General features: G+C 49.5%; 1 protein-coding gene across 1 annotated transcript in view; it reads left to right on the forward strand.

Annotated features, from left to right (window-relative positions):
* Positions 1-12,593, forward strand: part of TAF8 (TATA-box binding protein associated factor 8) — a 146,146-nt gene that overhangs the window by 116,335 nt on the left and 17,218 nt on the right. Inside the window, exon 7 of the mRNA XM_085647188.1 lies at positions 4,915-5,057. Coding sequence (XP_085503314.1) covers positions 4,915-5,057 — 143 coding nt within the window. The remainder of the gene's footprint in view (positions 1-4,914; positions 5,058-12,593) is intronic.

Genomic DNA, 12,593 nt, shown 5'->3' on the forward strand with positions numbered 1-12,593 from the left:
CCTTTGTAATGCGCTCCGATACCCTCACAGGTCTTGTTCGCACTATTAAAAACTTTATAAATTAAAAAAAAAGGGAGAATTCCAAAATTGGCACTGGTGAAGTCCTCCCTAGCCCACAAAAAGACCTGACTAGTCAGGCAACTGTCCAGCCTGAGTTGGTGGCTCCTCAGCTGACAGACGAGAGGGTGGAAGAAGGGTTTTCACTACAAAGCGTAGTTGCCCCCTACTCTAAAACAGTAGACAGGCCACCAGAACCAAAAGAAGCCTGTAAGTTAGCCACTTCACCTACCAGTGAAAAGCTAAAGGTGTGGTTCTGGGTACTGACAGCTGTCAGTGGCCTCTGCTGGGTGCTAGCCTTTATGGCAGCACTGTTCTTGGCATGGTGGCCTAGTCCCTTGCCAAATTGCAAGTTAGGCCCCCTGACCCTATTGGTCATGATGGGGTTACCCCTGCAGTGGGTAAGCTGGGATTTTCCCTAGCCAAGTCAGAATTTGCAGAGATAGGCACCTCTGAACCCAAACTAAAAAGATGGAGTAAAGATTCTAATGAGCTAGGAAAAGAAAATTGGGAATTTGGTCCTGAAACTGTTGAGGTAGGCCAGCTCCCCAAAGGGGCTGACCTGGACAGAAGGATGTAAGGCAGAGTAGGCCCTGCAACTTTCAAACTACTTCCTCTACTCTTCCTCGTCTGAAAGACTAGGAAGACTCTCCCAGGGTTGGCCAAGTCTCCTGGCCTTTGGGCTGGGGTGGCGGGGGAGGGGGGGGGGGGGTCTTGTGTTGGAAGCTGCGTTTCTGTTGTAGTAAAAAACCCCACCCCACCCCCCACACTTTATGCCAGATTTCTGATGCACTTTACCTTGATGTGCCCCGGGTCCCTACCAATCAGCTTCCCTGGGCCCTTGTTCTCTCCCAAAACTGCACCTTTGTAACTCAATTGGCACTTCTGGCCACATGTAAGTCCCCTGTAAAAGAGGACCATGTGTATCAAGGGCACTGTGACCAGGGAAGGCTGCTAAGGGCTGCAGCACATATTGTGCCACCCATAGAGGGCCTGTACTTTAACACACACACACACTACCATTGCAGGCTTTGTGTTTTGGTGCAGAGACAAGAGAAGTCGACATGGCACACGTACCTGTGGGCCATGCCTGCAACCCACTGCCAATGGTATAGGCAAGAGACCCCTCTAGCTGGGTGCACTATACTTCTGCTGAGGGTACAGTTGACTGAACACTGTACCCCTACAGTGTCTAAGTCCATTCTTAGACATTGTAAGTGCAGTAAAGCCATAACAGAGTACATGGTCTGGGAGTTTGTCATTACGAACTCCACAGCACCATAATGGCTTTACTGGATTCTGTGAAGTTTGGTAGCAAACGTTTCAGCATAATAAACCCACACTTATGCCAGTGTGGGATTTGTTATACAATGCACTCTTAGAGATGCCCCTGAAAAACGACCAGCCTCTGGTGGGCTCCCTGACTGGTAAATACCAGCCTGCCACCACTAGACAAGTTTCTGGACCCCTGGGATGGGAGCCTTCGCTCCCTGAGCCCAGAAACAAAGCCTTTCCTGGGTGGAGGTGTTCACACCTTCCCCAGGTCAGGAAGGGCCATCTGTGGCAGGGGAGCTTCAAAGGCCTTGCCGCCTTTGTAACGCAACTCCCAGCCTCTCCTGCTAACAGGAGCAGGGCCCCTTCCTGTCTCCCCTCCTTTTAGGCGAGAAGAATGGCAGGAAAAATTAGCCAGCCCAGAATGTGTGCCCACCTCTGCTAACCCCACCCCTCAGGTGGGGATTCTACGTGTAGCTCACTCTTCAGTGACTGCAATCTTGCAGATGGCAGGCGCTCTCTAATCAGGATTAGTGTTTGTGTCTACTACCTCACGTGAGGTGAGCACACCGTGGGTGTAGTCTTTCTATGGTCAGTAGCCCATTGGCAACTGACCTTGAGACCCCTAAAACGCCCCCTAAATACAGTATTTAGGGGCAGCCCTGAACTAAGAAGACAGATTTCTGCAAGAAGATGCCCAGCAGAGGAGACTGCAGAGAAGAACTGACTTGCCCCCAGCCCTATCGGCACGTCTGCAGTTTTCAGAGATTCTGTGCCAAAGTCACCTTGTCCTGCAGCCAGCAACCTCCAGAGCCCCTGTGAGGACTGACTGCCTTCAACAAAGACCGGATCTCTTGTGAGCAGTAGCTCTGTTCAAAAGAAACTCCAAAGACATACTCTGAGCCGGCTGAGGACAAAGAAAACCGCCTCCTGGAGCCACCACTGCACCCGTCGCCTGCGGCCTGAGTTCGAGTGGCTCACCGGTTCCGGCAAGGTCGCTCATGAGTCCGAGTCCACCATGGGTTGACCCCGGCAGGACTCTCCGACATCGCTGCAGCCTGTGCACGGAGACCCCCCCCAAACCGCGAGTGGCCCAATAAGGTGAAATCCGACCTCAAAAGACACCCCTGCATCCAGCCGCCCTGCGCCCTGGAGAAGAGAACCCGAGGCCTCCAACTTACGTGCCCAGCTGTTGGTTCCTCCCGGAAGTCTTCCTGGACCGAACCCAAAACCGGCAATCCCCATTGAAAACAACAAGGCACCCAAAGCCAAAACAGCACCCTGCACCTTGCCCCTGTGCTGCTGTGGGTTCACCTTGTGTGCTATGCCGAATACCCCTTTGCCCTGAGCCTAAGTCCAGCAGCTTTGCTCCCAGAACCTTGTGGCCTGCTCATAAGCAGCCATCAACCGGAGGCCTCCTATCCCCCATTGGATTGCATTGGACCTCAACACTCTGCACCTAGCCATCCTAGTGCCGCTGAGGGTGCCTTGAGAGTGCATCCTTGACCCTGGGGAAACCCTTGTTCTAACCCCAGAAAACCAACTCCCAAACCTAAGTACTTACCCTGAAACCAATGACTTCATTTCCTTCCATATAATTGCATTGACTGATTTTCTTTGAAAATTGTTTTAAGTGTGGAGTTGGTTTGTATGGAACTCTAAAAAAATAAATAAATAAAAACTGCAAATATATAAAAACTGCTTGACTTCCTTTTTCTGTTGGAAATGTCCTAGTGTGAAATCTAGGCATATCACACGGAGTAGAAAAAGGAATCCATAAAGTAGTTTGTAAAGTAATCAAAAATAATCTAACAGTAATTTCAACTGTATTCACAGCATTAACAAACCTGTAACAAGCCTGTAACAGCGTCATTTTTATTCAGCTTGCTTTTATTGTTCACCCTGTCTTGGAAAGTACCATTTATACTTACCTGTTCTATGCTTGCTTGGTTCTAGGAAATACATATAACTAAATAATATTTTTACTAACAAATTGGTCTGAGTTTGGACTTTGAGTGTGTGACTTAATTTCTTGCCCGAGTGTGTAAAATAAATGCTTAGTACTACCCTCTGATAAAGCCTTACTGCTCACCCACACTACCACAAATGGAGAGTAAGATATCTACTTTTACCTCTGCCTAACTTTGGGGTTCCACTCGACTCTATGCACACTATACCTTACTTTGTTATAGTATATACAGACCAGCTTCCTACAATCAGCAGTAGTTGAAAATTGGCAATTAATTGAATCCTCTAAAGAGTACTTTAGCCACAACATGCAAGACAGATCGGTGAAGGCTTGTAGAAAAGCAGATTATCATTAAAAAAATGAACAGTTGGAATGGTACGAAGGACTGTTGTTACTTTAAGGACAGACCTAATGTACATATTTTCAGCAGATGACTCCCACAAATGTATTTTCTTCCAAGTTTTACTTTCCACTAAATAATGGATTGTGGTTTGATATGCTGAACCACGCTAAAACAGAGGTTTTTTTATTTCTCTTCTTCAACAGAACCATTCAGCCCATTCATGAAAATAGGAACTCTGATTGACTGCACAGCAGCACTTTTCCAACTATGCTCACATCTGCTCTTCAACACAATCAAAATGCTAATGAGTTATTTAGAAAATAGTCTTCTACTTGGCCTCTCCTCTATCCTGTTGTACCAGTAAACACGGTCCCAACCTCTGCTACCCGAGCCCTCTGCATCTTGGCCAAGCACCTTTTCCTGCCAGCCCCCTCCACGCTTACTGCTACCAAGCCAGTTGGCTCAGTGCCCTGCAGTGGGCCTGGTGCAAGTTATGGCACAAATCTACCCTAATGGTCTATTCCCAAACAACTCAGTCATTCTTTTTAAAAATACGCTAACTCTAGATATACGATCTATCAACTGCAATGTCTTGTCACACGTGTTCTGCCTTTCACCATTCACCAGACATTTGTGTTAACTAACCTCTACAAAAATTAAAAGTTGCCCTGAAGAGACATTGCCTGGAGTTCGAAAGAAGGTGACTGCCCCGATTCTGCGGTTAGTATGTACTTTCAGGGCTGTATGTTGTATTAACTAGTTATGTTTTGGCATAACGTATGTATAGGCAGGCCTTCACCAACTACAATTACAAAACTGTCCTTATTCTTCCATACAGTAACTGCAATTGTCTAAGCTGTGTTAACCACATCACTCCAATAGATCTATGTAAAACATGTTTTTGTTCCAAATGTTACTGTTAATAAATAGATACAACTAAAATCTGGAAAGAGATATACATTTGCGTTGTTGAGGGGACTAACTCAGCATGTACACTACTATCGTCACCTGTCACTGGTTTGGACATCTATATCGCTGCAATGATTGGTGTTTTATTATAGAGCTGATTATGACACTGGAGAGACTTTTCCACCTCTGTTGCATTATTGCTTTGCATCAGATGAAATGCTTGTAATACTCGGTGATTATCACATTCCGGACAAACTGGATCCTAAGATAAGGCCCTGCTGCAGCTTCTTAATGATTCATAAGAGATGTCCTAGTTTTCTATGTTGGGATTCCTAAAGAGTAACTATAACTTCTTTCTCTGCAGTGATCGCAGCAAACGCCTTTTCCATTCCCTACCTCAACGCCCTGCTCCCTTCCGAGCTGGAGATGCAGCAGAATGAGGAAACTGACTCCTCAGAACAAGATGACCAGACAGATACAGAAAATCTCTCCTTGCACTTGCACTCGGTAGGTATTGAGGCAGAACTGCCAATCGAAGGTGGGAAAGTAGAGCATATGTGGTGCAGTTTGTCAGGACCACATAGGATGTAGGGAGGGAGTTGTACATTTTCTCGATAATTCAGGAGTCCTAGTATATAAGAAGGGGTGTGTCAAGTGGAATCTGTAGCATTTGAGCGGATCGGTAAATGTGTTGCTTTTCTGTGTTGTGCTAGTGCCTGGGGTTCAGGCCCTGGCCCAGTGGGAAGCTCATGATTTTTTGATTCCTGTTCTGTTTTCCTCGTCACATATAGGAACTGAAAGCATGCACTGGTGTGCTTGGTACAATAATGTTCGAGGCATATGAGCTGCAGATTACACACTGTGCATAGATTGCCATCTGGTGTTGGGCCCGGATGTTTGCAGTTGTTTTTCTTCTTGGAAAGTCTTTGGAAGTCATGAGGTATGTGACTCCTCCTTTGGATCGTATTGCGCATGGGCTTCGGCTCCATCCTCAGATTGTTTTTTTCCGCCATCGGGCTTGGATGTGATCTTCGCGCTCTGGTTCCGAACCGTTTTCAGTTCTCCTGATCGACACGCAATCCTTCCCTTTCTGCGGTATTGTTTCGATCGCGATCTCCACACTCGACGCAACTCTCATAGTTCGAAGTCTTCGATTCCGGTCGTCGACGAAGGCCTTCGGGCCTACCTGAGCTCCGGTCCTGGCTGATGGAAAGGACTCCATGTAAAAAGTGTCCTCAATGTGGGTCAAAGTTTTCCCACACCGATCTCCATGAGGTGTGTAACCTCTGCCTTTCCCCAGAGCACGAGACTGTTCGGCTTGCAAATCCTTCCGGTCGAAAAAGACCATTCGGGACCGAAGGGCGAGGAGAATCATGGCACACTCGTCGACTGCAATCCTCGACGATATCTTCGGAGAAGGCGTCGATGTTCCCCAAGACCAGCACACCGAAGAGGGCCTCATCAGCGCCTCTGAAGCCGACGACTCAGATGTCGAGGACATCACTCCGGCACAGAGGGGCGTGAGTACTAACATCGATCCCCACCCTCGGCGGCATCAAAAAAGGCTTCGGTCACGCCTTCGCCCTCGGGCCTAGGCATGACCAAAGACACTGCTTCACATACCTCGCTTTCGGGCCCGGTAAAGAAGCCCATCAAGCCTTCTGGCAGCTTGGGCTCGAGCCAGCCTGCCGTCAGTGCCGAGAAACACTCCTCCGCACCGGCACCGAAAAAGAAGATAGCCTCCTCCTCCTCCACGCCCAGCTCCACACCGAAGCACTCTGCATCGAAGACAAGCACTAGCTCCTCGGTACCGACATCATCCTCGTAACTGAGCAAAAAATCGAAAGCCCTCGACACCCACACCTCGAAGCCGAAAGTCATCTCGGAACCGAGGAAACAACCGGACATTTCTAAGCCACACAGTTCAAGACAACGAACCGATGCCGACTCCAAGACTAAAAAAACCTACGGCTCCGACACCTTCGGCGCCGACGGATCAGCCTCTCACAGAGGAACTATTTCTGCCCGATCCACTACAAAAAACACTTGTTAAAGACCCTAAAACTGGACATTTGATGCTTAGCATCAAAAAGAGACCGCTGGACAAGCCTGCCCAGCTCCACCTCCAAAGAGAAGAGACTTTGCTACCTCTGCTTTGAGACTACCTTCACCTCCTCCCTCTCCTCCGCCTCCCCCACCTCATCATTCCCCCACACCCTCTCCGGATGAGGATGATGACGAGGTCTATGATGACACAGGGGACGGATCCCATGACCAACCCACAGGGGACCCCACTCCTACAGGCTCCCCAGACCCATGGGATGACTACAACATCCCAGACGTCCCGCAGGACGACCTTTACCCTTCAAGACACCCCCCCCCCCCCTCGAAGTCACTATGGGTTTTAACCAACTGCTCCACAGGGCTGCACACTACCACCGAGTTGATCTCCATACAGACCCCGTGGAGGAGGACTTCCTCTTAGATACCTTTGACACTACACACAGGGCCACTTCCATTCTGCCCATGCTTATAGGGGTTATAAAGCCCGCGCCAGAGGTCTTTAAAAACCCGGTCAGGGCCAGGGTCATCAACCCTCGCATCGAGAAGAAGTATAAGGCCGCCCCTACAGACCCCACCTACATCAGAGGACCTGCACCACTGGACTCTCTAGTAGTCTCCACTGCAAAGAAGCGTGCAAACTCCCAGGCATCAGGCGAGGCACCACCACCTGACAAGGAGTCCAAACTCCTAGACGCCTCTGGCAAGTGAACGGCATCCCAGGATGCCAACATATGGTGCATTGCAAACACCCAAGCGCTTTTGGCGAGATATGATAGGGCACATTATGACGAGCTAGAAGCCATAATGCAACACCTCCATGACAAATACAAAAATAGAACCAACAAACTAATCCAAGAGGGAAAAACCATCGCCAACACCTCCATTCGCTGCGCCCTCGATGTAGCTGACACTGCCTCTAGGGCAATTAACACCAGCGTCCTCCTCCGTAGGCATGCCTGGCTACGAATTTCAGGTTTCAAACCCGAGGTGCAAGCTTCCATCCTCAACCACCCCATTGACCAGGAACATCTGTTTGGTCTAAACGTTGATGTTGCCCTGGAAAAAATGAAAAAGGACACCGATACGGCAAAGTCTATGGGAGCTCTACAGTCCCACCCTCCCAGGCGCTCCTTTCGCCGCTCTTCCTTTCGAAGCACCTCCAGAGGCTACTCCTCCGACAGCGCCTCCACTTCCTATAAAGCCCCTACCCAATCCACCTTCACTAGGGGTCACCTGAGAGGCGGCTACAGGGGTAACAACAATAAAGGCAGAGGCAAAACTAACACCTCCCGCTCTACCTCCACCCCTGCCCAATGACTTCCCTCTACTCCCCCCAGACCATCCCACTCCAGTCGGGGGCAGACTTCACAATTTCCTTCCTGTCTGGACTACTATCGCCTCAGACAAATGGGTAACACAGATAATTCGGTCAGGCTACTGCCTCGAACTAACATCTACCCCCCAAACATTACACCCAAACAATGCCCAATGTCACAGGAACATTTGTCACTTCTAAAACAGGAGGTAATCTCCCTCCTACAAAAGAGTGCGATAGAACTAGTTCCTGCCCACCAACAAAATATGGGAGTTTACTCCCTATATTTTCTCAAACCAAAAAGGGACGACACTCTAAGGCCCACCCTGGACCTCAGACCCCTAAATCACTATATACACTCAGACCATTTCCACATGGTCACACTCCAGCAGGTACTTCCCCTGTTTTCCCAAAACGACTTCCTTGCCACCCTAGACCTCAAGGACGCCTATTTCCACATTCCTGTTCACAAGGCTCACAGGAAATTTCTCAGATTTGTAGTGGACGGTCAACATTATCAATTGAAAGTGCTCCCATTCGGAGTCACCACAGCACCACGGGTGTTTACCAAGTGCCTAGAGGTAGTGGCAGCACACTTGCGAAGACAACACATCCACGTCTTCCCATACCTAGACGACTGGCTCATAAAAGCCAGCTCATACAGCCAGTGTGTACAACACACTCACGCCACTATCCAACTACTTCACGAACTGGGCTTCACAGTAAACCATGCAAAGTCCCATCTGCAACCGTCCCACGTAAAACAATACCTCGGTGCCACCACAAACACCTCAAAAGCGCTAGCCTATCCCAGTCCTGCCAGGATAGCAAGCATTCAGGCTCTACGCGCCAAATTTCAACCAGAGCACTCTCTTCCATCTCGAGTGTTCATGCACCTTATAGGAATGATGGCCTCTTGCATACTCATAGTACCTCACGCAAAACTCCAGATGCGTCCTCTCCAAGAGTGCTTAGCACGCCAATGGAACCAGGCCCAGGGTCAATTGACAGATCTGGTGTTGGTAGACGGTCGTGCCCATCTCTCTCTGCAGTGGTGGACCATCAAAAACCTTTCCAAAGGGCGACCGTTCCTGGACCCGATTCCTCAGATAGTACTGACAGCGGACGCATCGCTCTCCGGCTGGGTAGCTCACCTACTACATCACACCATGCAGGGCAGGTGGACACCTCAACAAAAGTTACTCCACATCAACCATCTGGAGTTGCTAGCCATATTCTCAGCCCTAAAGGCTTTTCAAACACATGTCTCAGGCAAGGCCGTCCTAGTCCGCATGGACAACATGACAGCCCTATACTATATACAAAAACAAGGCGGTACACACTCTCCGCAGCTCTCTCAGCTAGCACAGAACATATGGAGATGGGCCATACCCCAAAACATCTTTCTCCTGGCCCAACATGTCCCAGGAGTCCAAAACACTATGGGCGATCTGCTGAGCAGACAAACACAACAGATCCACGAGTGGGAACTCCATCCACAAGTTCTTCACCCCTACTTTCAAATGTGGGGGCATCCACAGATAGACCTCTTCACCACCCACGAAACTGCCAAATGCCCAAACTTCGCCGCCAGGTATCCACACCCATTGTCCAAAGGCAATGCGATATGGATGAACTGGTCAGGCAGATTTGCGTACGCCTTTCCGCCTCTCCCACTCATCCCACTAGTGGTGCGCAAACTACAGCAACACTCCCTCACTCTCATCCTAGTAGCTCCAGCTTGGGCCAGACAACCGTGGTACACCATACTGCTGGAACTATCTGTAGTACCGCACCAAAATGTACACCTTTCTCCACGCCTCTTAACCCAGAACCATGGAGAGATCAGGCACCCGGACCCAGCTCAGCTCAACCTTGCGATCTGGCTCCTGAAATCCTAGAATTCGGTTATCTTAATCTCCCCCCTGACTGTTTGAACCTCATTGGAGAAGCTAGACGACCTACCACTAGAGCTTGCTACGCAGCCAAGTGGAAACGTTTCGTGATCTATTGTCACAACAATAGCTTCAATCCCCTAGATGTGTCCAATCAACGCATCATAGGCTATTTACTACACCTACAAAGAAGCAACCTAGCCTACACGTCTATTAGACTGCACCTTGTGGCCATAGCAGCTTATCTACAAAACAGGCAACATCTATCACTCTTTAGAGTACCTGCCATAAAAGCCTTCATGGAAGGCCTCAAAAGAATAATTCCCCCCAGAGTGCCACCCTCACCTGTGTGGAACCTAAACATCGTTCTCACAAGACTAATGGGGCCTCCCTTTGAAGCTCTACACAAATGTGAACTTCAATTCCTAACATGGAAAACTGCCTTTCTTGTAGCCATTACTTCCCTCAGAAGGGTCAGTGAGATACAAGCACTCACCATTCAAGAACCCTTTCTGCAAATGCACCATAACAAGGTTGTTCTCCACACTAATCCAAAATTCCTCCCAAAAGTCATTTCTCCCTTTCACCTAAACCAATCTGTGGAACTGCCCGTATTCCCTGCAGCCACAGACCATCGCAGGAAGAGCCCACAACACACTAGATGTCAAACGAGCCTTACTCTACTACATCGAGAGAACATAACCCTTTCGTAAGACCAAACAGCTCTTCGTGTCTTTCTCACCACCACACAAAGGCAACCCCATCTCTAAATCTGGGATATCTAAGTGGATTGTTAAATGCATACAGATTTGCTACCACAAAGCAAAACGAACGCTATCTGTTCCCCCTAAAGCCCACTCTACACGTAAGATAGGGGCTTCCATGGCATTTTTAGGGAACATCCCCTTAGATGATATCTGCAAAGCAGCTACATGGTCTACACCGCACACTTTCACTAAACACTATTGTGTAGATGTGCAAACAAGCTAGTGTGGGCCAGGCTGTACTCAAAACATTGTTTCAAACCACTGCAACAGATACTTATGGTCGCCGCTAGGAGCGAGTACTGCTATATAATCTATGCACAGTGTGTAATTTGCAGCTCATATGCCTCGAACGGCAAATGCTACTTACCAGTATGCATCTGTTCTTGGCATGTAGAGCTGCAGATCTACACCCGCCTTCCCGGCTACCTTTATCTGTCCCAGTTTATCTTATTCAGATACAACACACATGGGCATCTTCACTGCTTATTACTATGCTCCATCATTTCCCTGCTGGCGAAACACAATCTGAGGATGGAGCCGAAGCCCATGCGCAATACGATCCAAAGGAGGAGTCACATACCTCGTGACTTCCAAAGACTTTCCAAGAGGGAAAACTGAAAACATCCGGGCCCAACACCAAATGGCGATCTATGCACAGTGTGTAGGTCTGCAGCTCTACATGCCAAGAACAGATGCATACTGGTAAGTAGCATTTGCCATACAGGAATGTGGCCATGCGCTGGTCTGGTTGTTTGAATAGTCCATTGGAATGAGGTCATTGGATAGCCAAAGAGAGCTTTGTCTGCAGGAATGAGGACATGCACTGATCTAATAGGACTGGTAGCGTACAGGAATGAGGCTGTGCGCCAGTCTTCTTGAGCCTATATTGGACAGGAATAAGGCCATGCACACATCTAATAGGACTGTTAGACCGGTCAGCCCTTTTGGCTGTTCCCTCCTCTCTTTTAATTTTTTTCCCTTTCCCTTCTCATTTTTTTCCTGTCCACTAACTACTTTTTGGGTGTTGATGTAGAGGCTCTGGGCGCCTCATTCTTACTACCTGAGGGAGAGGCGCAAGGTGTTTCACTGAAGAAACAGGAAGAGGGAGGTTAGCCTCACTAAATGGTGGTTCCAACTGTCACCTCAGCACCTGGGCCACAGACTGCCATGAGAGGTTCCAGAACCTTCTGGGCCACTCTGGCCAGTCAGGCCCCAGGTGATAAATAGAGGTGAGGGCAGGGCGGCCATTTTAGGACTTAATTGAGCTGTGAGGTAGTCAGGAGTAAGGCACCTGAGTAGAGAGGTGGCTGCGCTAGAGAGGGAATTGACAGGTCTTAGGGCCTGCGTGGCTTCCCTCATCAGCTGATACCACCCTCGACCTCTTGACCTGTCCCTGACCCCCACCACTGACTTTGGAGAACATCTTTACCCCAAGAGACTCCGGTTTAGTAAGCACTTCTGGGGAAAGCCCCCGTCCTGTGCCATATCTCTCTCACCCTTATTGTGCCCAGGATTTTGAATCGGACAAGGCTTAGCGCCTGTCCACCAGGCCTGCCTGTTTGGAAGGTGACTGAGACCCAGAGAAAAGCATTTGGTTGGCTTATTGGACTGCCCGGGAGTGAACCCGGCACCCTTAATTTTAGCACCCCCTGGCACGAGTCCCTGCTTGGAACACTCACCGCCGCGATTGGGAGTTTGCCTGCTTCTGCTAGGAGGTGGCCGGTGGTCTCCGGGAGGTCTGAGGAGAGAGTCGGGACTCCCTAGTGAGGGCCGGTGAGCAGGCGACGCGCCTGAGGATCTGAGGAGAAGTACGACCAGGAAGTAGAGGTCGCGTAAGGCCGTGAAGCGCCTTCCCAGTGTCACCTGACGAGGGCCGATTCAGAAGCGCCGCCTCGCTGTTGCCGGAAAAAGGAGTAGGCCGCGACCCCCGCAAGCCGCGTTGCCTCAGGCGGCCGAGGGCGCGGACCCAAGCAGCAGCGGAGTGGAGCCGAGTCAGCGCCTG

This window comes from Triturus cristatus, chromosome 1_1 (assembly GCF_964204655.1).
Source record: "Triturus cristatus chromosome 1_1, aTriCri1.1, whole genome shotgun sequence".
Lineage (NCBI taxonomy): Eukaryota > Metazoa > Chordata > Amphibia > Caudata > Salamandridae > Triturus > Triturus cristatus.